General features: G+C 37.2%; 3 protein-coding genes across 9 annotated transcripts; 2 read left to right on the top strand and 1 right to left on the bottom strand.

Moving 5' to 3' along the window:
* The first annotated feature begins 2,179 nt into the window (after positions 1-2,179).
* LOC130988438 (cycloartenol Synthase-like) lies at positions 2,180-11,350 on the top strand. Of its 3 annotated transcripts, none has more exons than XM_057912281.1 (19): positions 2,180-2,326; positions 2,818-3,087; positions 3,555-3,740; positions 4,056-4,145; positions 4,262-4,456; positions 4,567-4,651; positions 5,683-5,849; positions 6,023-6,211; positions 6,603-6,716; positions 7,089-7,211; positions 7,305-7,427; positions 7,543-7,641; positions 8,591-8,647; positions 9,154-9,200; positions 9,505-9,648; positions 9,834-10,011; positions 10,512-10,592; positions 10,826-10,909; positions 11,027-11,350. In XM_057912281.1, the coding sequence occupies exons 2-19, from the start codon at positions 2,890-2,892 to the stop codon at positions 11,135-11,137; spliced, it is 2,271 nt and encodes a 756-aa protein (XP_057768264.1). In that variant the 5' UTR covers positions 2,180-2,326; positions 2,818-2,889; the 3' UTR covers positions 11,138-11,350. The 3 variants fall into 3 exon arrangements, with proteins under 3 accessions (XP_057768264.1, XP_057768259.1, XP_057768270.1); XM_057912276.1 differs by having other exon boundaries at positions 2,190-2,366; XM_057912287.1 differs by having other exon boundaries at positions 2,281-2,730.
* Positions 11,351-16,480: 5,130 nt separating this feature from the next.
* On the top strand, positions 16,481-21,334 carry LOC130988398 (TORTIFOLIA1-like protein 2). Of its 5 annotated transcripts, none has more exons than XM_057912237.1 (7): positions 16,481-16,653; positions 17,190-17,983; positions 18,328-18,522; positions 18,606-18,708; positions 19,075-19,736; positions 20,187-20,864; positions 20,965-21,334. In XM_057912237.1, the coding sequence occupies exons 2-7, from the start codon at positions 17,330-17,332 to the stop codon at positions 21,133-21,135; spliced, it is 2,463 nt and encodes an 820-aa protein (XP_057768220.1). In that variant the 5' UTR covers positions 16,481-16,653; positions 17,190-17,329; the 3' UTR covers positions 21,136-21,334. The 5 variants fall into 5 exon arrangements, with proteins under 5 accessions (XP_057768220.1, XP_057768227.1, XP_057768209.1 ...); XM_057912244.1 differs by having other exon boundaries at positions 16,534-16,653; positions 17,246-17,983; XM_057912226.1 differs by lacking the exon at positions 16,481-16,653 and adding an exon at positions 16,716-16,945 and having other exon boundaries at positions 17,246-17,983.
* Positions 21,335-21,419: 85 nt separating this feature from the next.
* On the bottom strand, positions 21,420-24,947 carry LOC130988430 (probable serine/threonine-protein kinase PBL17). The gene is made up of 6 exons (XM_057912263.1): positions 24,465-24,947; positions 23,647-23,954; positions 23,013-23,148; positions 22,539-22,675; positions 22,251-22,374; positions 21,420-22,074 (listed from the first exon to the last, which is right to left on the bottom strand). Exons 1-6 carry the CDS (start codon positions 24,535-24,537, stop codon positions 21,623-21,625), a joined length of 1,230 nt encoding a protein of 409 aa, XP_057768246.1. The 5' UTR covers positions 24,538-24,947; the 3' UTR covers positions 21,420-21,622.
* Positions 24,948-25,948: the final 1,001 nt, after the last annotated feature.

Raw genomic sequence — 25,948 nt, 5'->3', positions numbered from 1 at the left:
GATGATATCCGAATAGATGGATGGGGGGACAAGGCTGGCAGCACATTTGGGATACGGAAGGTTATGAGTAGGAGTAGGTATTGGAGGCTGTTTAATGGTAATATCAGGAGGTATTTTGGGAGTAGTGTCATCATTCATGAGTTTTTCCGGAGAAAAAGTATCAGAGGTGATGGGGTTGAAAGACAAGGGGGGTGGACGGGGTTTTCTATGGGAATTGTAGGTTGAGATTAGGGCTTGTTGCTTTGGGGTGAGATTGGATGGCTGTGGAGGGGGATTTGGGGGCTTGAAAAGGCGATTGGAAGAGGGTAGTTCAGAGTTTATTTGGCGGTGGGGGCGGTTTCTTTTAAGAGGGGAAGCTTTGAGCACAGGACCATACAGCAGATCTTCGAAGAATTTTCCATTACCGTCATCTTCAGTTTCTTTATCGCAAGATCTGGTATGATGGCCCAGCAGTCCACATCTGTAACAGTAGATAGGTAAGCTTTCATATTTGAGGGGGATCCATAACTTTTGACCCTCGAAAGAGATGGTAATTCCCCTTAGCAAGGGAACATTGATATCAATGCTCACTTTGAAGCGAACAAAACATCCAGCAAAGTTATCATCCGTATCAATCTCTTCCAAGATGCCAACTTTCTTTGCAATACACCGGAACGTAGCCGTTCTAGTGCACTTCAATGGTAGATCGTACGCCCGCACCCAGAAACTGCCTTTATCAATTTGGATGTTTGACGGCTGTACAGATCCGTTCAATTCCGCCACCGCGAACAAATGTCCATCAAAATGCCATGGCTGCCGTTTCATGACCCATTCACGATCCTCTGAAGAGTTGAAGGCTACAAGTTTAAGATTTGTTTTACGAAAAGAAAAGTAGTTGTATTTTAGTTTTGAAATTTCTTTTGCAAGGTTGAATTTAATTAAGACGTAAATTAAAAAAATACTATCATACTACTATTTTTGTTAAAGAATGATCTGTCTTTATTCTCTTTTATTGTTTTATCAAATCTAATTCGAGACATCAATTCAAATCGAACCCGACTTTATTATCCGGTTCCACTACGAAAGCATTAATTTCAAGTGTCACGTGATCCAAAGTTATATGAGAAGCTTCTATAGAAAAACATACAATTATATGAAAAAAAAAAAAGAAAGATATTTTAAAAATTTATAATTCAATTATTCCTTTGGCAACCAAAATAACAGATCACACAATCTGTACGAAGACAATGTAACGCGGCAAAACTTCTAGAATCTTACAGTATTAATTTGTCATATCTTAATCAAGGATTAAATATTTAATTACGTAAAACAGTATTTAATTACGTAAGACACGTGTGATTGAACCACTTTACTAAAACAAAATTCCAAAAGAAAGGCTCGTCCACAAGAATAATACATGCAAATCAAGAGTAGAGAAACAATTGAAAAATGACAGCTATATAATAGGTGTTGTTGTTAAGATAGCCAAAACTAATGGAGCCAGACCCATATATTTTGAATTGACGAATTTGTCCTCACATTTTCGTCTTCTTCTAACAGACCGGCTTAATTTCGAGTAATAACCCAAACGATTTGATGCTATCCGGTTTATGATTTTATTTGGATTAGGAATGTCAATTATGTTCAAAATCAACGAATTGATCGATCGAATAAAAATGAGGATCAATTCAGAACATAACATTTGTTTTCCAATTGATCGAATTAATTTCTAATTAGTAAATAGAGATTGAGATAACACGTATTTTCATATTAATTAATATGAGATCCAGCGTGATGAAAAACATAACTTATTTTTTGCTATAAGAATATTATACCGCTCGGTCCACCAATTCATCTATTTTTTCATTTTTATCAATTATCAAATAAACTTATTTTATTTTTGGTAAGTCTGTTTTACATAATCTTCTAATTTTAACCTTTAATATTCTTTTTTATTTATCAATATTATCATTCTGGATTCATGACTCAACCAATTTAAATTAATTTTTTTTTTTATCAAAGTGGAACCTTATTCCACTCCCAATACAATAACAATCAGTCATTTTTTAAAAATCCGTGATCATGAATGAATTGGTAGACGATTTTGTTTTTGTAAAATGTTTGTGATTGGACCGGTGTGTTGGTGTATGAATAACCGGAGCAGGTTAATTCGGAAATATAGTTGGGTTTATCGGTATAGGCTCCAAATTGGAGTGATTCAGTCAAATACCACTGAGCTCAGCACGGCTTGTTTCCCACTCATTTTAAAACACAACGGAGTGCGTAATATTTTACTGGAAGAATACATCGTCTCCTCTCTCTCTCTCTCTCTAGATCAGATGAGAAGGTGCTTGCTCTAAACCATCGTTTAATTCATCGGTTGTAGCGTAAGTTGATCCATCTTCACCTACGTATTCAAACAACATTGCTGGTGTTGTGCGGGAACCGTGTGCTGTTTATGTGCTCTGCTGCAGTGCTGCTACGAATTTTATTGCTAAATATGGCGCTCAAGTGCATTTTGATGGACATTCTTTTGTTTTGCTTTTGATTGTTATTGTGCTCTATTTTTCGTACTCGGTTGTTGAAATTAATGTAGGACTAGAATAGATCAACTAGGCTAGTACGTTTGTAAATGGCTGTATCTGTCAATTTCAAGTGTCGGCCGCCTACCTAGATAATTTGAAATTCAATTCACTATCCTGGCTTCGGAATGTGCTGCCCTCCTTCTGACAGAAGTGCTTAATCATATTTGTTAGTGTTTTTGGCTCTTTGAGAATTTATCTGTTAATGATGTTTTGTTTAAACTGCACCCTGATTTTATTTATGTTTCTTCTCTAGAGAGCTAAATGATATAAAGAAGGGCATATAGAACATTCAGAGACTGAAGAGGATATAGAGGAGAAAGTGATAATGTGGAAGCTGAAATTTGCGGATGGATCAAGCCCGTGGTTGCGCTCTTTAAATGGACATGTGGGCCGCCAAACCTGGGAGTTTGATCCTAGTCTTGGGTCCCCCGAGGAGTTGGCTGAGATTGAGAAACTCCGAGAGCAATTTCGCAATCATCGTTTTGAAAAGCGTCATTCTGCTGATCTTCTCATGAGACTTCAAGTTCAGTGAGATACATATTTAGCTTCACTCATTTACTTTTATAGTTTGCTGTTCCGTGCCATTTTAATGACCTAATAGCCCCTAGTTTGTTTTCAGCATTTCTGAAACTTTGGCAAATGAGTCTAGTTACTTTATTTCTCGTATTGTTTGTGTGGGGTTTTGGTTATTTTACCTTATAATGTCAAACATCTTAAATTGTGAGAATGCAATGAAAGTTAGTTCGTTGCAGTCTTGAAGTAAGAAGTAGAGTATTGGTTTTCAAATATTGTTTTTTCAACAATCAATGATTCTTAATAAGGGTTGGGGATTTGGAATGTCTATGATGTCAACATTAAGATTTTATTTGCTAGTCTGTATTGTGTCAGTTACGAATGATGGTTGACTTATGAATGTAAATTTATTCTTGACAACTTCATGGTACTGACTATGGGACTAACTTTCCAGTTTCAATTCATTTTAAATGCTAGTTTTCGAAGGAGAGCCCTGTTACCAATGATTTGCCCCAAGTTAAAGTGAAGGATGTGGAAGATATTACAGAAGAAAAAGTAGCTAATACATTGAGGAGGGCCATCAGTTTCCATTCTACTCTGCAGGCTCATGATGGTCACTGGCCAGGAGACTATGGAGGTCCAATGTTTCTATTGCCTGGCCTGGTAAGCATAGATTTTTGTCCTCTATGCTTTCGTGGGCTTGATTTGGAGCAAATTTTTCGAGAGGAAGACTAAATTTGCAGACAAGTCATATCTGTCTTGAAAAATTTAATTTGCTTATTGATCATTTCAAATCTCTCTAGTGTATGAGATGATATGAGTGACACGCTAAATATATTTTTTCTTGAAAAATTTAATTTGTGAGTTGGTCAACATTTGAAAGTAATTTTTAGGCTTTGGTAAACTGTATTGCCATTACATTATTTTTAAACCTCAGTGGTCATCTTGTTGTTATACTTTTACCCCCTTTTGGAGCAGGTAATTACATTGTCAATCACTGGGGCGTTAAATGCAATATTGTCAAAAGAGCATAAACGTGAGATTTGTCGCTATCTCTACAATCATCAGGTGAAGACTTTACTAAGCATGTAATTTTTCCATGACTTGCTTCTAGGGTGTGCCAAATCTATTTATTGGTCCTTTAAGGAACACTATGTGTTTTATGCCAATATAAATTGTAACAGAACAGAGATGGTGGATGGGGTCTGCACATTGAGGGGCCAAGCACTATGTTTGGTTCTGTTTTGACCTATGTCACTTTGAGGTTGCTTGGTGAAGGAGCAAATGATGGAGATGGATCAATGGAGAAAGGCCGAGATTGGATCTTGAATCATGGTGGGGCCACTGCAATAACATCTTGGGGAAAGATGTGGCTCTCGGTTCAGACTCAATCCCTTACATTGTTATTCATTGTGATTTGCTTCTAGAGTGCATCATAGCCAGTGTATGCTAACTTTTGATTGTTTGTTGTTGTTCCTTTGCTGATTAGGTACTTGGGGTCTTTGAATGGTCTGGAAACAATCCTTTGCCTCCTGAGATATGGGTTCTTCCCTACATTCTTCCATTCCATCCAGGTAATTTACTATTATGGAACCATTGCCCTTCTTTTTTTTACTTTTTTCCGATAGTTTTTTTTATTGTTGGTAGGACTTATCTGCTCGTCTTCCCTTTCCTTTAAGAGTAACAAAGATATACTTCAATGATCAAGAATGCCTGCTTTCTGCATCATGTCTTTACCTCTATCTCAGTGACTCTCAAATGGGTCAAAAGCATATTATTGAACTTTTTACTCATTGTGTTAGGATTACTATTGATCTTAACTTTGGAAGCTACTTTTTACCCCAAATTTGCAACATAAATCAAGAAGTCACCATAAGCTATCAAATCCTGGATACTATTGCATCTAAATACATTTGAGAGTAACTAAGATCAACTTGCAAGTAAACCACAAGTAGAAGTATGCTAATCACACATCAACCTTCTGAAAGTAGAGATGATCATGAAGTTTACATCCCCAAAAATTGGAGTAAATAGATGTTAGCTAATACTCCCTCAGTCCCACTATAAGTGGCCTGTATTTCATTTTGGGACGTCCCACTATAAGTGGCCTGTTTCCAAAAATGGAAAAATTTAACCCTTAAAAAAGTGTAGGCCGTACCACTTTTAACCAATTTACACCTTCTCCTTAATTCTCGTGCCGAAAAGTTTTGAGCCACTTATAGTGGGTCGGAGGGAATATGATACAAGACTTTCTTCTTTATGCATTATTGGTAGACTTGTGATATTGGGGCTGACAGAGATAGTATGCAAATGTTTTGAGCATGTCTAATTAGTATTTTACTATTTGATGCCCATTACATCCATCCACATAATAAAATCTGTGAACTATTTTCCCTCAAGAAATGTTTTCCTAGATGTCCATAAATTGTTTCATTGCCATTCTAAAGTAGAATACTGTTTGCCAACTGAAACCATTCTGCTTGAAGTCTTGCAACAATGTCATGTAGAATAAAATCTGTTTGGTTAGACAGAAAGTCCTTAGTTATGATGCGTTCAACATATTGTATTGTACAAGAAACACAATATTCTTCCATTTGTTTTACAGGAAGGATGTGGTGCCATTGTCGAATGGTTTATCTCCCTATGTCCTATCTGTATGGGAAGAGATTTGTTGGCCCGATCACACCTACAGTTCTTTCTCTGAGGAAGGAGCTTTTTACTGTTCCATATCATGAAATAGACTGGGATAGAGCTCGCAATGAATGTGCGAAGGTCAGCAAAGGCTAATTTATTCCTTCAAATGGGTGTGGTAGTTTGTAACCACAATTACTAAAGTTTTGAAAACTTATAGGTGGCAAAGTAGCATCTGATCTCTGATCTCATAGGGAGTTTTCTTTCTTTTTTGTAATTTGTAAACATAACCTCATCATCTGTCATTGCTGCAGGAAGATCTATACTACCCACACCCTCTTGTACAGGATGTACTTTGGGCGACTCTTCACAAAGCTGTGGAACCTGTTTTATTGCGTTGGCCAGGGAAGAAGTTTAGAGAAAAATCTTTGCGGACTGTTATGGAGCACATACATTATGAGGATGAAAATACACGCTATATATGCATAGGACCTGTAAATAAGGTATATTTGAAACTGTTATATCATAGTTATTAGAAGCTGAAGTTGTGAAAATTTACAAAAAAATCATATCTGAACAAAGAAATGATTCAAGCAAAAAGATATCTGAAGATCTCTGTCGTTGTATGTAATATATTTGATCTGATTGGGGTAGTTGTATTTGTTGTTTTCTGAAGGGTGTTCTGCTTGTATAACATGTCAGGATGACATTTTATATACCTTCATTTCTCATAATTGAGGACATCATCTATATAAAATATTAATAGGATGTCCTTCATTACTCAAGGTTGTTTTTATTTCGTTGATTTTACTTAATGACTGCTCTGTGAAATATCGAAACTGCTAAAATATCTCCCCGACTTTCTCATATGTGTTCTTCAAAATGAAATTTCAGGTGCTAAATATGCTTTGCTGTTGGGTTGAAGATCAAAATTCAGAATCTTTCAAGTTACATCTTCCAAGAATCCATGATTATCTATGGCTTGCCGAAGATGGCATGAAAATGCAGGTTGAGTTCTATGGATATATATGTATTATATTAGTTTGCTTTTCTGCTATTTCTACTAGAAGATCTTTTGCAAACTAGAACATGTGATAGGCCCAGGCCCTTGTGACTTGCACAACTGACAAACCCAGTCCATTGCCATCCTTGTTCAAACATGCTAAAGTCGATAAATTTGATATATGGACAATAATCCTTTTTTTTTTTGTTTTAGACATAAATTTTTAAAGGTTGTGTCACGGTGGACTCGAACCAAAGACCTTTGGCCTCAGGCGTCCTGTTTTATTGAGTCTCTAAGTCATGTCTTAATTTAATTTTTATTATTGCTACTGTGGGGTTATCTTCTATGGCTATTGCTAATATCATATTAAATTTCAGGGGTACAATGGAAGTCAGTTATGGGATACTGCCTTCACTGTCCAGGCAATTATTTCAACAAAGCTGGTCGAAGAATTTGGCCCAACTTTAAGGAAAGCACATAGATATATAAAGCACTCCCAGGTAAACCGTGAACTTTCTTTTATCCCATTTTTTTATGTTTCATGACATCATCCATGGCAATAATCTCACAATCTTCTGATCCTACCTTTAAAGGTGTCAGATGATTGCCAAGGCAATCTAGATTATTGGTATCGGCACATTTCAAAAGGTGCCTGGCCATTTTCAACTGCAGACCATGGTTGGCCGATTTCAGATTGCACTGCTGAGGGACTGAAAGTGAGATGTTCAATCTGAAGAGCTTTTTAGATAATATAATTTCTTCTTGTTTGGCTTTTCCCCAATATTGGTATGGTTGGTACAACTTTCTGGTAATTTGTGCCTGTTTATCCAGGCAGTTCTGTTACTATCCAAGCTACCTGCAGAAACTGTTGGTGGACCAATTGACGCAGACCGGTTATTTGATGCTGTGAATGTTATTTTCTCACTACAGGTACTTATCTGTCTCGAGTGTTACTTAATAATTTTAATGGCATTGCAGCTATTAGGATATCTTGGTTGAAAAAGTTATTTTCTTTACATCAGATCAACCAATGTGATTTATATGTTCATACTTCATAAAACCAAACGGAAAAAAGTTTAGAGCTGTGGGATTTGGTAGACACTCAGTGGGGGATATCACGTGCTAAACTGCTAATATATGATATGGTGTGATTATAAGTAAAAATGTTACATTTTAGTGTGTTGAATTTATCTGTGTCATGTGTGGTCCCTCTACATGCTTTATGCAAATTACTTGGAGAGGCTATTAACTTCTAATGTAAAGCTGGTAATTGAGATAATTGCATAATAAAACTCAATATCGAATGAAGATGACATGATTTAATCAAGTTGTAAAGTTATTCAAGTTTGATTTCCCTTGAATGGACAAAGAGAAGTGATTTAAATATATTATGCTGGAAATGTCGAGGAGATTCATTTACCTAAACCAATTGAGAGAAAGTGATATGAGCTTGAATATAAACTCAAGTAAATTTTAGAAATTGTTCCAGTGCCTCTGTTCAAGTTGAAGCTTCTTTGTCTGCAGAGACATGCTCTTTGGACATGTGTCATACTAACTAAAGAAATCTAACTTTGTTATAAACTAAGTAATGATATCTTTTGCTATTTCTTTTACTCATAAAGAGATATCAACCAGGAAAATAGGATATTCCAGTTACTGGACTTCCTTTAAGTTTGAGAACATGAACCCAACCAAGTTTGTGTAATGATCACCTGTAAAATGAGGAAATTGATACACTTATCTCAGGGTGCCTTCTTTTAGGTCACTTCAGTTTTAACATTTTATCCATCCTTTCCTGACTGCTTTTATAGTTGTGATAAAAATTTAATTTGTGAACAATTAACAAAGATGAGGCAAATGTTCCTGGCATATTTTGCAGAATGCAGATGGAGGATTTGCAACATATGAATTGACAAGATCCTATAGTTGGTTGGAGGTAGGTTATTCCATGTGTAAAAGTTACCTAGTATTTCTAGATGTTATTTCTTGTACCTTATTTTTTTATAATTCTCCAACAAAAGTGAGTGGTTTATGTGCCTGACAATAATACCCATATGCTGGTTTGTTTTAGCACTAAAATTAGCTGGAACTGAACCTGATATAACTGAATTCAAGGTTTTAATGCTTGTTTCTAAAAAGCGATTCAGTCAATGGTAACCTAGCCTCTGGACTGTTCTTGCTTGCATGCTGAATAACTCTCTGCCATGCTGTTTCTCTATTTATGCTCTTACAGAAGTAGAACTCAAAGCTATTCTAAGTGAGACACAAAAATTGTTATCCTACTATCTTATGCATGATATAATGATCATCCATTCCTCACATTACATGCTGTATTTTTGTTATTGTGACCAGCAATTCGGTTGTTCTAATTTATTGGGCTTTATAAATTGTTTCAAACTTGATGAATAACCATTGATATGATTCTGTATGTTTTTATCACAGCTAATCAACCCTGCTGAGACTTTCGGTGACATTGTCATTGATTACCCGTAAGATACCACTGCTTCTGCAATTTCTGTAGACAACTCTTTAAAAGTAATTTTTTGTCTGCAGTCCAAGTCATTAAAAAATCACCAAGAAGGTCAACTGATTTAGCATTCTGGCTATTTTTTCTAAGTTGAACATCTTATTACTTTGTAAGACATAATATTTTTCGCACAAGGGAGACTAAACATGATAGATTTAGGCTTCGATAGCTCCGATCATCTGCTACTATGAATTCTCTCAAACAAGTTAACAAGACATTACTTATGAGAAACCTTTTAATAAATTTGAACTCCACTGACCTTGTAGCTATGTTGAATGCACCTCGGCTGCTATTCAAGCATTAACAGCATTTAAGGAATTATATCCTGAGCATCGAACAGAAGAAGTGGAACGTTGTATTGAGAAAAGTGCCAAGTTCATTGAGAAGATTCAGGAAGCAGATGGGTCCTGGTCAGTTTCCCTCTTTGGTTTTCTTCCCTCTTCCTACAACTTCTGGACCAGTTAGATTTGTAAACATATGTTGCTGATATATTTATTATGAACTTGATTGTTTGATCAGCTTTTTTTTCCCGATTGACTTTGATTTCTACTTGATGTAGTATCAACTATCAATTATGACCTTGAAAGTTTTGCAGGTATGGTTCTTGGGCAGTATGCTACACTTATGGAACATGGTTTGGGGTAAAGGGCCTTGTAGCAGCTGGCAGAAACTTCAGTAATAGCTCTACCATACGCAAAGCTTGTGAATTTCTATTGTCTAAACAGCTTCCTTGTGGTGGTTGGGGAGAAAGTTATCTTTCATGTCAAAACAAGGTTGAGAATTTATAAGTTTATCGTTTGTTTGTCCTCTTATTTGGTGATGTTTGAATTTGTTATAGTATTTAAAAATGTATTTTGCTTATGGTTAGATGTCTTTATCATCATCGAAAGTTGTTAGATAGACAATGTGCTTACTTGCTTTTGCTCACATAAAATGCATGAGTTTTGAACATGTTCTGCCCATGTCAAATCTTGAACTTCTGAAACTCAAAATGAATAATTATCTGAAGGTGCATTCACATGGTACTCATGCTCCATGCCTTTTTAACTTGTGAAAACTAGATAATTATATTTTTACTGAGATACATCAAAATAGAGGAAAGCTGAGAGCTTGTATCCTTATATCTTTATCCCCAAACAAGTTTGCATTCCAAGAACTCAAAGGTCCCTTTGATGCTTGAGATGCATGCTCAGGCTCGTCAACTGAGGAGCTGTTGTGAGGAAGTATGATATCAAACAAGTAGAGCTGCATTGATAATGCTTTATCTGTTCAGGTGTATTCAAATCTAGAAGGCAACAAGTCTCATGTGGTCAATACTGGTTGGGCTCTGCTGTCTCTCATTGCTGCTGGACAGGTAACATTGTTTGGATAAGCTATATGCATTGTTTTTCCTGTTGTTCCGAGTTCTTTTCCAAAAGGCAAAAGTTACTCTATACTTTATCTAGTTTATACATGCAACTAGCAGCATACGAGAATAATGCACTTACCAGAACATCTGTAAATGTGAAAATGTTTTTAGTTCTATTCAAACAGGCTGCAATAGTTTTACATTGAGAACTCAAGCGTTAACTTATGTGTGTCATGCAGGCTGAGAGGGACCCCTTGCCATTGCACCGTGCAGCAAAAGTCCTTATAAATTCTCAATGTGAAAATGGCGATTTCCCGCAGCAGGTAAGTTTTGTTAAGTAGCTGTAATGAAATCCGAATGAGTTCAGCACATATTCTGTTTAAACTGAGAAACAAAAGAAATGTGTCGACATCACCTAACCTTTTGCCTTGAACTTTCAGGAGATCATGGGTGTTTTCAACCGGAATTGTATGATCACGTATGCTGCATACAGGAACATATTCCCCATCTGGGCATTAGGAGAGTATCGATCTCGTGTTCTGCTCAACTAATGAGTTTGCTGCAATCGAATCCCGATATGTGTTCCAGCTTTTATCTGCTTTGTAACATATCCTACTTGGATCCATAATCTCGTCCCCCTCATCTTTGGTCTTAGTTGATTTTGTTACTGAGGCTTTGGTTGAAGTAGCCGGGTCAAATTTGTTTTTGTTTTTTATCGTCAACCTTTATCTTTGTTTAAATGTCTCAGGTTAATGATTCGATTTGTTTTTGGTTCGATTTTTTTTTCCTTTATTTTTTCGTGCCAGAGAGAAGCAAAGGAGATTTAAGTGATACCCTTTGGATTCTGGAAAAAAAATAAAGATGAAAATAGGCCAGTGTATGTAAGTCCGAATCTGATTCTTACACTGTTTCAGTAAAAAAAAAAAAAAGGAACCCTCAATAAATTTTCCTCAAATATAGTTGATATATAAAAAAAGTATTACTAGTATTTCTTTTCAAAATTTAGTTTAATTTTTTGGGCAACTGATCTCTGTGGGGATTGGTGTAGGTTAAGGTGGTACAAGTTCAGGTGGTCTGAATTGGTATTGATTCGTAGTATTTGAGCTTAAGTGTAATTTTTTGTTTTATATTTAGACAATTTTGAATTTATTTGAACTTTTCTACGGAATTTATTTCAATTTTTACGGGACCACATTGCGCTTTTACTTATGAACAACATAATCTCAATAAACACATGAATCTGAAAACATTTGAATTTTCAATTTTTGAACTATCAATTAATTATTTATAATTGATAAAAATGAACAAATATAAGTTTAATCTTTTTAGTTGCCTTAAATTTTTATAATAGAAAAAATATAAATAAAAAATATTAAAAATAATTTCTAACAATAAAATAAAATAAAATAAAAATAGAAAAAGGAATGAAATAGAAAAAAAAAATTGAAGAACCGTAGCATTTAAAGAAGGGAAAGGGTGCAGATTGGCCCCCGAAGTAGTAGCCCCTATAGCGTATAACCCTCTTACTCACTGTGTGTGCAACTAAACCCCTGAATTCCGAGAAAAGGGTGCAAATACCCCCTCTGACCTAACGCCGTTAAGTGTCTGTTAACGTTTGGGTTTAATTGCACCCTCTACTTCAGGGGTGGATCTGCACCTTAATTTTTTTTTTTTTTTTAATTTCAGCAACCTACCTCCGGCATCAACTTAACCACCCCCGTACTCATCGATTCTGACTTGCACCTTGTCAGCTCGCACGCGGCCAATCTCTTGGTTGTCGATTGCCCACCGCTTACATACAGCAACGCCACCAGCTTCTTCACCGCCCCACACAACAACATCTCTTCCAACACCTTAACCTTTTAAGCTTATCTTATGATATTAATTGTGTATATATTTATCTATATAATATATATTTAAATTTTATTTATTTATTTTTGAATAATTATTAAAACTCTAGATAATACTCCCTCCGTCCCAACTTTTAGTATCCAACTTTTCTTTTTTGGTCGTCCCACATTTTAGTATCCATTTCTATTTTTGGTAAAAGTAGGTGGGGTTCTTACTCCACTTTAATTATTTTAACTCTCACATAAAATGTGGGACCCTTATTCCACTTACAACACATCAATCACTTTATTAAAACTCGTGCCGTTCTCAACTGGATACTAAAAGCCTGGACGGAGGGAGTAATTATGATTTTATTTTTGGTTAATTTAATATTTGTAAATTTATTTTAAAAGAGAAGAAAGAATGGATCCGGGTCAGGACTCGAGACCCTGTGAATCTAATGAATCTGGACATGAATCTCGTTTTTTTGGACCTAATGGATTTGGACCGGATCCTGACCTAAGTAAAAAAATACGGATATGGATTTGGACCAAGCAGGATTCGATCCAGGTCCACATCTGGAGTTGGTGATGCTGCTGCATGTCGGCGGTAAGCAGTCGACGATCAAGAGATTGAGCGTATGCGAGCTGACAAAGTGTAAGTTGGAGCCGATGAGTACGGGGGACGGTTAAGTTGATGCCGGAGGTGGGTTGCTGAAATTAAAAAAAAAAAAATTAAGGTGCAGATCCACCCCTGAAGTAGAGAGTGTAATTAAACCCAAACGTTAACGGACACTTAACGATGTTAGGTCAGAGGGGGGAATTTGCACCTTTTTCTGGGAGTTCAGGGGTTTAGTTGCACACACAGTGAGTAAGAGGGGTTATACGCTATAGGGGCTACTACTTCAGGGGCCAATCTGCACCTTTTCCCTTTTCCCTTAGCTCACCTGGCCACCGGGTCCTCACTTTAGTAATGAGACTCGGGTTCGATTCTCATTGGGAGCGAATTTGATGTTTGGAGAGATAAGGTGGGCTTGGTGATTTCTTGGAGTGTTTGGGGTACTAACTGCTAACTTCTAACATTACTTTGTCTGATAAAAAAAAAAAGGAGAGAGAGAGGAGGATGGATGAGAGAGAAGAGAGAAAAAAATAATTTTGTGACTTTAAATGATACTAATAACTTATTTATTTTAAATTTATTTTATATACTAATTTTTACATTAAATTAAAGATCTTGTCATCATCTTTAATTTAACATCCATACTGAATATTTTTTTTATGAATCAAAGTTTATGATTTTTTAAAAAGAATCAAAATAAAAAAGAAAAGTGAGGAGAAAGAAATTTTGGTGGAAAAAAGTAGCCGTTATACTGCTATTTTATATATTTATATATTATATGGATATGGATGTGCGACAACATCAACTGATCAACCTTCCCATTTTAGATTAATCGAGCAACGTTCAAACACTTGCACTATCAAAAAACAAACATGCAAATTGTTAAGTTTACGTGCTTGCATTCATCAACTACAATTAGAAAATCGTGCATATTCCGTCAGTTGTATCTTGAAATTTAATATACTCCATAAGAAATCTCTATGCAGTTAGGGAATTGCTCCTGCCAAATTATTTCGATAAAGCGAAACATGATAGCTCATTATTAAAGGGATTTATTCATTTTATAATTATGTCAACTTAATGTTCGTAAATAAACATTAAATCGTAACTACCATTTAATTTATAATAATATATTAATTGATATCAAGTGCACTTTTCAAAATAACATAACTAAATTTAATAACATAAGCTTTCTGATGACATATTATAAACTCCTCCACCAATATTTTCAGCATTTAAGTTGAACATTATAAAATAGCTATTAAAAATAAATTGCATTTAAACAAAGATGGTAGATTTGGAAGATTATCGGGTGCATTCAGCCGTATAGGTTTCCCCCCACCCACAAACCCAAAAAATAAAATAAAATTAAAGAATGAATTAAATACTTACAGTGTAATCATAGGATTTGAGATGTGAGCTCACCATTAACTTTAATTTACTACTATTTGATTTTGAGAGAAAAACAGAAATATAATCGTGAACGCTTCTTTCCATACTCTTTATGTTGGGAAGTGTGTTGAAAAACTATTTATATTTGCTTGACCTGCTTAGAGCACCCGCATCGCGGGTACTCGAGGAGGTCCTCGAGGAGATGGCTAGCTTCGAGGAGGGCGATGCGGCGTGGAGGTCCTCGAGGAGTACCCGAGTTATCGGGTATCCTCGAGTAGGCGCGTGCTCTGCACGCGCCATAATTAAAAAAAAAAATATTATTTATATTTGATTTTCGACCGTTTCTTCAATTTTTCTTTTCTTTTTTTTTTTTTTTTTGCTTTCTAACGGCTCTTTCAACGGCATTCTTCCATTTTCCTTTTTTTTTTTGTTTTAATCTTCTTTTCTCTCTATAAATAATACTTCTCCCTACAACTCATTCACCTACAATTCATTCATCACAACTCATTCCTTCTTCCTCCTACAATTTTTCTTCCAAAAATGTCGTCACCTGAACATGATTCTTCGCCCGATTCCGACGAAGTCGCTGAAATGTTCATGGAGTTGGTTGAGTTGCAGAAACAAGTGCTTCAATCATACTACCCCCAACCGGCGCCGGAGCCGGCGCGTGCGAAACGTCCCCGATCATACGTCCACCGTGATCGTGAAGAGGCCCATGTACGTCTTATGCAAGACTACTTCGTCGACAATCCAACGTATGGCCCTACTTTTTTCCGGCGTCGATTTCGTATGCAGAAGGAGCTCTTCTTGCGCATCGTCGAGGCTGTTCAAGGTGAAGATATTTACTTTCATATGAGCACTGATGCACTCGGTCGAGATTCTCTTTCTCCTTTGCAGAAATGCACGTCGGCTATCCGCCAATTAGCCACCGGGGTTAGTGCGGATGTGTTCGATGAGTATCTCAAAGTGGCGGACTCAACCGGTCGTCTATGCCTAAAGAAGTTCTGCAAGGCGGTCATACGGGCTTTTGGAGCCCATTACCTGCGCCGTCCAACGGCAACAGACGTGCAACGCCTACTCCGAATGCACGAGGCGAGACATGGTTTTCCCGGGATGCTCGGGAGCTTAGACTGCATGCATTGGGCGTGGAAGAACTGCCCAAAGGCGTGGCACGGCGCATACACACGCGAGGATCAGGGAGAGCCCACCTTGATATTGGAGGCCGTTGCCTCTTTCGATTTGTGGATTTGGCACGCCTTCTTCGGTGTTGCTGGTTCAAACAACGACCTCAATGTGCTGAATCAGTCTCCTATCTTCTCCGACGTGTTAGGAGGAACTGCGGCGCCAGTGGTCTTTCATGCCAACCAGCGCGAATACCGGATGGGCTACTATTTGTGTGACGACATATATCCGGAGTGGCGTTGCTTCGTGAAGAGTCCATCAATGGCAACCAATCCGAAGGAGGCAAGGTTCAAGAAGATGCAAGAATCGGCACGGAAGGATGTGGAACGCGCCTTCGGAGTCCTTCAAGCTCGGTGGGGAATCATTCGAAGTCCGGCGCGCAATTGGTACGTAGAGCACCTGAAGGACATCATGATGTGTTGCATCATTCTCCACAATATGATTGTGGAACACGAAGGTGAAGCGACTGCCAACTGGAGAGATGATGACGGGGCGTCTAGCAGTGGTTCGACGGAGAGTGCTGGACAAACACCGGTGTCCTTCGAGGAATATGTGCGAAGGGATAGCCTTCTCCGAGATAGACAACTACATGCTCAGCTCCGATATGATTTGACTGAGCACCTTTGGGTACGTTTCGGACCTCTAGGGCCAGAGTAGTTAATTTTTAGGAATTGTTTTTATTTTATTAAAGTTTTATGTAATATTTAGGATTTTATAATTAATGCAATTTAAATTTGTAATAAATTGTGTTATTTAAATTTGAGAAATAAAATTTAAATGAAAAACATAAAATCAAAACTAATATTATCAAGTAGACTATCAAGCAAATACTAGTAAGCTAAAAATCCAAGTTTTTGTTACTATTTTAAAGCACGAGAGCTAAAGAGAAGCATGACCCCACGTTGAATCCTCTCTTCAATTTCGAAAACCGAAACCCAAGCGCCAAAACTCAAAACTTCCAAACAAGCCAAGCCCAGCTTCCCCTCTCTCTCTCTCTCTCACACACACACACACGCACTGGCCCTCTTCTCGTGCGTACGGACGGGTAGGATATTCTCGAATTGCGTTTTTTTTTTCTCTTGCGTCCTTCACGAGATTCGTTATACTATTTCGAATTTGCTTTTTCATTGTTTTAAGTATCTCTTTTGAATTTGAATTTAAAGTAGCTTCATTGGAGGAGCGGCAGTATTATACTGACGTATTTTATGAGCATATAAGTTAAGTAGTCTGCTTTAGCTACTTCAATCTCGATGCAATGCTTTTTGTCTATGCTGTATCGTATCGCATTATTATTGTGCGCTGAGGGGAAATGAGGGTCGAAATAGTTGGCCTCTTATGTATGTTTTTTGCATATCAGTTATATTGTGAAATATGTATTTCGTTATCGTGTTAGCTGTTGCTGATTATTTGTTCAAATATTTTTCTGATCTGTTTTTGAGATTCTGGAAGTGTTCCTGTCGTTGGTTGTAATTTATTTCTCTTTTCCGTGTGGGTGAATCTATCAGTAGCTCTTGAATGATTCTGGATCAATTGTGTGGCAGCGTTTCAAATAAATATTGATTTTCTTCTTTCTCCATATAGGTTTTATGCTGCAACTACATTTTGATGTTTTATGGAAATCCTTTTTAAATTTGAAGGGAAAATCGTGGAAAGTCGGTTCCTAAGAGTTGATGGTGGAGTAAATCTTAACTGATGATCAGTTTAGCGTAAATTCAGTGAAAATGAAGACACATGCTAATATGGTGAAATCGAAAGCAACTTCAAGGGTGAGTAATCAGCAAGCTGTTTTTCAGCTGAAACAGCGTGTGGCTCTTTCAGTCAACAAGCTCGCGGATAGGGACACTTACCAACTCGGGGTGGAGGAGCTTGAGAAAACCATTGAATGCTTGACTCCCGATGGGGTTGCTCCTTTTCTATCTTGCATAATAGACACAGATTTTGAGAAGAAAAGTGCTGTCCGCAAAGAATGTATTCGCTTGATGGGTACTTTGGCAACTTTCCATGAAGGGCTGATCGGATCTCATCTTGGAAAGATAGTAGCTAGCATTGTAAAGCGGCTAAAGGATTCAGATACTGTTGTAAGAGATGCTTGTGTAGAAACAGTTAGTGTCTTGGCTTCAAAATTGAGTAGTGGTAGAATGGAGAGTGATATCGTTTTCGTCACACTTGTGAGGCCACTTTTCGAAGCCCTGGGTGAGCAAAACAAGCAAATGCAAACTGGTTGCGCATTGTGTTTGTCGCAGGTCATTGACAATATTCACGACCCTCCTCCATTGGTGTTGCAGAAGATGTTGACAAAGACTATTAAGTTTCTGAAGAATCCTCATTTCATGGCGAAGCCAGCTGTCATTGAGTTGAATAGGAGTATCATTCTGGTCAGTCTCTGCGTAATGCATCTACTTTGTTCTATGTACTTCTATTCAACCTTTTAGCATTTGACTTTGTGTTATATAAGTTACATAAGCATTTATTTGGAATAATGATGCGATGATTGGAAGTAGATTTGCATTCGAATTGCCAAATCCAATATTTCATCTCAGTCAGTCATGTTGTAAATTGTGTTTAGGCTTAAATTTTTTCCTCAACTTGTGCTTACTGTATGGCTAACATGAGAATGCAATAACTTGCCAGATTGTAGCTCAGAGTGGGGTACCTGATTTTGTTTTATGAAACTCAATGTAGACAGTATTATAACTCAGTTTCTTATTTAATGTTTTAGGCTGGTGGTGCTCCATCACATAGTTCTTTGACTGCTGCACTAACAAGCATTCAGGAGTTGCTGAAGAACAGCGACTGGACAACACGTAAAGCTGCTTGTGCAGCACTGGGTGATATTGCTTCTTGTGGGGCAGCATGCTTAGGTTCATATCGGTTGTCTTGTATCCGCTCTCTTGAAGCATGCCGATTCGATAAGGTCATCTGTTTATTAAACAACGCATTATGCTACAAGTTTTGTTTTATAAATGCTTAATTTGGTCCGTATTTCAACCTAAATAGGTGAAACCAGTTAGGGACATAGCTTTGCAAGCCTTGCAACTCTGGAAAAATCTTCCCGGTCCCAATACAGCTGAACCTTCTGAAGCTGGATCTTCTGTCAAAGGTATTCTCCCTGTTGCCCTCCATGTCTTTGATGTGGTACAAAGTGCCACAAGCACAGATTTAATGCCATCCAAATTTTTTTATTGATTATGTAATGCATTAACTATCCTTGTTATTTTTCTTCGGTTCAGTATAAGTATTTTGAAATGATCCATTGGTTAAATGGAATTATAGTCAAAACTAATTTTCCTCAAAACGGTTGTGTAATCATAAAATTCTTTATATGCATATCGATGAAAAGGTAGCATGTGATCATGTAGACAACCTGTTGTGTGATCTTAACATCTGGAAATTATCTTTTCTCTATGTTCTCATCTATGGGGTCACAGGCATTTGTGCTTTATGTAATGTTATCCACTTCCTGCAGAAACATCCTATAGAGATGACTATACTGATGTCACTAGTGCCAGTGACACAACAAGACTGAAGGATAATACGTCGATGATATTTGGTAACGGAATGACTAAGAAAAATGTTCCTCTCTCTTCTAGAAAAGCTGGTAGGACATGTATCGAGAAACCTCAGCAATCCGGAAGAACTGATTGGAAAATAGATGTTGCAGTTCCAAAGAATTGTAGTTCAGCAGCAGAGAATCCAAATGATGAATCTGAGTGTAGTTCTGTTATCAAGAGATGTGAAAGAATAAATTCTGATGCCCGAAGTGTTAGTAATACTAGATATGAATATGTAGAAGTGGATGACAAGCAGGAATATTCATCTGTTTCTGATATTTTCACCGAAAGCATCAAAACAAAGGTTGCCACAGCCCATTGTGATGCTTTTGACGATGCCAGTTTGGAGAAGTCAACTGGGACTAGCCGAAGGTTTGCTGTGGATGAAGGTTGCATTGAAGAACCAAGATACTTGGCTAAATTGCATGACCGTAGAAGCTTAGATTCAACAATTACAGAAACAACTTCACAAACTATGCATGGGTGTTGTTTACAAACAGAAAAGGAGATTGCATTAATTAGGAAGCACCTTCTGGAGATTGAAAATAAGCAGTCTAGTTTGATAGATATGCTAAAGGTAACCATTTTTTTTTTTTTAAGGTTTTTCTTTTGTTTTCTTTACCACTCTGATTCATGTGAGTTTTCATCGTATTAAATCATTCAGGTGCATGACATGGACATGTAAAACTACAATCACTGAGTTGCCTTGTAAAACTGGCCTTCAGTTTCATGCATGTGACACTGTGACAAAGTACAAATTTGTACATTGACAGACATAAGTAGTGAACTGCATAATTTATTTAAGATACTATACTTGCAGCTGGACATTGTCATATAGACGTAATACTCACATTAAGTAAGTAAAGTATGATTGTTATAGTTAATTACTGTTACAAAGAAAAATATTCTATATTTCTATGGGTTTTGGGATATAGAGATGCATGTGAATGCTCTATCACCAAGTTATTAGTTTTTGAGAAGTTTGAATTTTACAAGTAACTGATAAAGCTTTTGGTTCTATTTTCAGACATTTACAACCTCTGTTATGGATAGCGTGTCAACTGTCCAGTTGAAGGTCTCGAATCTTGAACTGGTGGTCGATAAAATGGCGCAAGAGCTTGTTCATGGAGGAAGATATTCAGATGTATTGGCAGCCAAACTTCTGAAGAGAAGTCCCAGCATTGCTTCCCCTAGACTTTCTACATGCACACCAAGGATGTCTGTAGACAGCAACAAGCATTCTGCACTGCTGCCAAAACATGCTGGAATTTGGGAGGACACATATACTAGAAGCAGAATAAACAATGCTGGGCGACCGAACTCTGACATGTGGGCCGATGCCAATCTCAAGCCAGTTAAAGGTTTTCCAGGGAAGGCAACTCCTGTAAGTTTTTATCCAGAAATTCATGAAGACCCAATGAGGAAAAATGGCGTATACGATCCTAAGTCGAGGTTAAACAAGCTGGAAACCAAGAACAGCCCATGGAAAATTGTGAAACAGTATTTCTGTAATGGGGATCTGGACTCAGCATACGCTGAAGCCCTGTCTTCAAGGAATGAACAACTTCTCTTTGAGCTTCTGGATAGAACAGGACCTTCTCTTGAGAATCTATCAGAAAAAACTGCAAATGACCTATTAAGCAACTTGGCCTCGTACCTAATGGACCAAAGATTCGTGAGCTCGATAATTCCTTGGTTACAGCAGGCAAGTTCTTTTGGTTACACTATTTATAATTATATGAAATCATCCATATCCGTAACAAATGATTAGCATGTTATCTAAATGATCACTCTGTTTTCATCAGCTTGTGGATCTCAGTAACATCCACGGACCAACCTACCTGGTGCTCTCCTCGAAGACGAAGCAAGAATTCTTATATGGAGTCCAGGAGGCTGCCAAATTGGAGATATTCAATCCTGCGGAGAGAAGATGCCTTACTGAAATAGGCAAAATGTTGTGCCAGTTTTGGGGTTAGACATTTTTACATGTTTGAATCTCTTAAGTGGAGTTCATTTCTGTATTGTAATTCAAATCAGAAATCTTGCACGTTATTTGATGTGAAGGCTGGGATCTGATTTAATTGGTCGTGTTGAAGTTGTATAAACAAATCTATTGCTCCAGTTTGTGCAAAGTATGAAGTTGCGCCTCAAGATTTAGGGGTCAAAATTTCACAATCTGACTGGTTATAAGCATGACAAAGCTCAAACAGATATAAAGCATTTGGTGAAATAAGTCATTTATAATCGGGTGTCAAAATGCTTTTCTTGGATACATAAACACTTGCTTACTTTTCCATTGATAAGAAGAGCTACAATGTTTATGACTTGTGAAAAATTAGGACAGAATGGTACAGACTTAATCTTCAAAAAAAGAACCTGTTTGCATACACTTTCTTAACTGCAGGTTTCAACAATCAAATCTTAGAGAAGAGGCAACAGAGGCTTTACTCCTTTGAAGGCTCATTAGGTTGTTGATTCTTTATAGGGCGCGTCTTCTCTTTCGCTCTGACTTCTGAGTTGGTTTCTTAACCCTCTGTTGGGATCCTGAGGCGCATTTTTTGAGACTTCGTAAAGGGTTATACTACCACTACTTTCTATTGGGCTGAATTCTTGTGTGACGAGGGGTTCGAGTATCTCAATGACTTGACTCATGAGGGGTCTTCCTTTTGGGTTCTGACTGAGACATTGAAATGCCAGATTGGCCACTTTCATAAGAATCTTGGTGGAGTACTGCCCCTCGATTCTAGGATCCAGTATTCTCGAAAGCTTCTTGCTATGGTTGAGGAGTGGACGTGCCCACTCCACAAGATTATGCTCTCGGCTTGGCCTGCTCTTGTCCATCGCACGTCTTCCTATAAGCATCTCAAGCAGAACAACTCCAAACCCATAGACATCGCTTCTTGCTGTCAAATGTCCTGAACAATGTACAAATGGATGATCATTCAATCACTAGTCATAAACAATGCATTTAAAGATGGTAATCAGAGATTTGGCCACACTCGTCTTAGACTCTTATATCAAAGAGCAACCTACGCGTAAATGGTAACATCAGATGTAGCGTTCATATCACGTCTGCCATCACAAGACTCACCAGTCATGACATACTCAGGAGCAGCGTAACCATAGGTGCCCATAACCCGGGTTGAGACATGAGTTTGATCTCCCGTTGGCCCAACCCTTGCCAGCCCAAAATCAGAAAGCTTTGCGTTGAAATCCTGTGTTCGTTATACACTTTAGCCACTGAATGATCAATGGAGATGACAAAATTTTGCATAACCAGAAGACATTGTCAAAACTATGGGATTCATCAGTAGAATTCCATCCAAATATATAACTCATTTATAAGACCTCATTTGTACTAGTAAACACATCTACTAACCTCATCTAGCAAAATGTTTGAAGTCTTAAAATCCCTGTAAATGATAGGTTTTTCAACACCATGAAGAAAAGCAAGCCCTCTCGCAGTATCCAAAGCAATCTTTAGTCTTCTATGCCATGTTAACGTGGCTCGTACCCCTACAAGCGAAAACCACAGAAAAACTGTAAGGAGACTAACTAGGCTAAACCAGGTGGGATAAAGAGCGCACACAGTCCATCACACGTCTCTTTTAGTTTGATGGTGCACTGTAATAGCTAATTTCTCCTTTAATTTTTCAAAAACTATGTTGCATCACGTATAATACAACCTCCAATTTCAAAATGAATGTTCTTATAAGCAACTTCGTTTTAGATGGTTATCATAGGCAACCTTGAAACCTCAGTTTTCCATATCAGGTGATTGCTACACGAGTAAATGAGTGAAAGAATGTAAAGTCACTCTCAGCTGAAACAATTTCCCACTACTACCACTTACTAAAGAAAAGGTGTTTCTCGAGGCTCCCAGATGCCATATATTCATAGACCAAAAGCCTATGGTCATCCTCGCAGCTGTAGCCAATAAGTTTCACCAAATTAGGATGTCGGAGTTGGCCTAAATAGTTGACTTCTGCCTGCAAAGGACAACCTACACATTCAGCGATAACTACCTTCTCTACATTTAATGAATTAGAAAAAAGTTCCACTGAATAGATTTTTTAGATTCGAGGCAGCAAAAGCAGTAGAGATGGGTGCAGCCATCCAGTCACTTATCCTTTTTTTTTTTTTGACAAACATAGCTTGTATCAAATATGCAACTCAAACTCGATAAACTAGAACAAGTCAAGCAACATGACTTTCAATTAGAAGGATAAAAGAGGCACCATGCTAGCATAACAGTGCACTTGTGTGTATCTGAACAAAATAATTGACAATATATAAAGAAGTTGAAAACACTTCAGATAAAATTTCCAAATTTTGTTTTGACAAATCATCTATCACTTGACTTAGGAAGGTAAAAAGTAAAAGTTTTCTCCAGACTTAAATTCCATCTACTGCTGAGCATAAAGTTTATCTTGCTCGAGAAAAACTTATATTTACTTCTAATTTAGGTTATTATCACAGAAACTAACCAGCCATTCTCGGTCCCCCTGTACACTCTCAGGATCAAGCACTTTAACGGCAATCTGAGTCGTCTTGTAACCAGGCCTCACGCTCTCGTCTATAATTCCTTTGTAGACCATACCAAATCCACCCTCACCGAGAACCTGATCTGGCCGGAAATGCTTTGTGGCCAGCTTCATCTCCTCATATGTGAAGATATCAAGATCACCACTCCCAGGACTTAGACGTAGATCCTTTACATTTCTGGGGATTATCACAAAAGTGTTTGAACTCACAGAGCTCGATTTCACCGGAGATTTGGAATCCGCATAGATACCTAGAAATGATAACAGAAGAAGTCCACACGGCCATCATAAAACTATTCTTGTATATGTATCAACAGTTGGGCTACAAGAATATGCATCTACTCATTCACTTGCCATAAATAAAACCTTAGAGAAGTCTAGAATACTGCTTTCGTACTGATTTGTGAACATTCTATAACTAAAACCATTTGCAGAAATTGATGAGTCAACTGGAGTTTCTATTTCCATTTACTTGCTATCCTTGCAAGAAGCAGGTTAAGATGCAATGCAATGTGAGCAATAGCAAAAAGGTGCTGTCCAATATTTAATTCAAAGGAAAGCAAAACTTCTCAGGCTAATTAACTCCAAACTGTTGCCAAAAAGAGAATGCAAACTTCACTCAGTCTTTACATTCAAACTTCGCAAACACACACACACACACACACACACACACAAACAGAGACGATGAAAAGAAAGAATCTCAAATCAATGACCATAATAAACAACAAATATCAGAAAGAATGTCAGTATATAAACAGTACCGGGTTTTCCACAAAAAGAATTGTTCTCTATTTGCTGATGTTCTTCTCCTTCAACACTGAGACAAGAACCCATTTTTCCTAAACCCAGTTTCACCAGATTCGCATTTGGAGTTCAATGGTTCAAAACAAAAAAGACTAATAGCCAAGATTGGATTTTTATGCAGTGCTTTCACTCCATTTCCCTCATGAGCCAAACAACGGCTACAAAAACCAAATGGGCCGGCGGCGGATGGAAAAACTCACCGGAATCTGGCCTGGGTCGCCGGAATGCGTATTGTGATGAAATGAAATTTATCAAGATATGGTGCAACAAGAGAGTAGGACAGAGACACTGGGACTGGGTTGTGAACTTGTGATCGTAACGTTTCTTAGCTTATAATGTCAAGGCAAATCAGTAGAGTATGTAATAATTTAAGAATTTCGTAAAAGTCGGTCAAAAATAATTAAAAAAAAAAAAAAGAATTTGTTTTGAAACGATATTCAAATATGATTGGATTGGAAGAAAATTCCAATAGAAAAAAGATGATTTGGCTCCACACTGCCCCAAACGACTTTACCGAAATGTCCCTCCCCTACATTGCCATTTAAAATAAGCAGCACTTTTTCCAATTGCTTTTTTCTATGTGCTGCTTTGCCAATACTTCCAATCACATTTTCGAATAACAAGCTTAACTTTTTCCTCAACAAGATACTCCTATAAAGTAACAAGCTCAACTTGTTTTTTGCTATCTTTAATAATCTTTGTGCATATTTTTTTATCTTCCAATTCTGGAAACACTTCACATATCTTTTCTTCAAAACAAGGGTTAATGACCGAAAAATACACGAAATTTCACCGAATTTGTATTTTGCACATGACCTTAAAAAATAGTTCTACAATACTGTAGTGACCCGCTCTTTTATATATTTTAAATCCAGTAATGAGCGTTTATTTTTGTTCATCAGTGAATGAAAACGATTATTATCCTGATATGAATTCAGCTTATGATCCTGAATTTATATTGTTAAAGCAGACAATGATATTATTTCAGAGTTATAACTGACTTAGCAAAGTCACGTTATTTATTTAAGCGAGATGGAATATGATTTTATTTTTACTCAGGTCGTGAATTATTTCCGACTCAAGAAGTTAATTAAATCTGCGGATTTAATTTAAATATCAGAACAACGAACAAATTAAATCTACGGATTTAATTTAGATTCATTTTATAACTTATCGATTTTAGGGATATATCACATGTCGAAATCGAGATTTATGTAAATACAATATCAAGCAGAATCGAAGCCAGTATTTTATTACAGTTACAGAATCACGGAGACAGAGAAAATACATCAATAATTCTCCTCTACATTGTTTTTTTTTATTATTTCTTTTTCTTCTCTTTTTCTTTCCACTACATCTTGTCAAACACTACATTTTGTCAAGCATTACAATTTGTCGACCCACTACAACAATTTCTCCAACACACTCAAGTGCCTAGCAA

Source organism: Salvia miltiorrhiza, chromosome 1, assembly GCF_028751815.1.
Source record: "Salvia miltiorrhiza cultivar Shanhuang (shh) chromosome 1, IMPLAD_Smil_shh, whole genome shotgun sequence".
In the NCBI taxonomy this organism is placed as follows: Eukaryota; Viridiplantae; Streptophyta; class Magnoliopsida; order Lamiales; family Lamiaceae; genus Salvia; species Salvia miltiorrhiza.
Note: the sequence above shows the minus strand (reverse complement) of the source record. Positions and strands in the feature narration are given on the sequence as shown.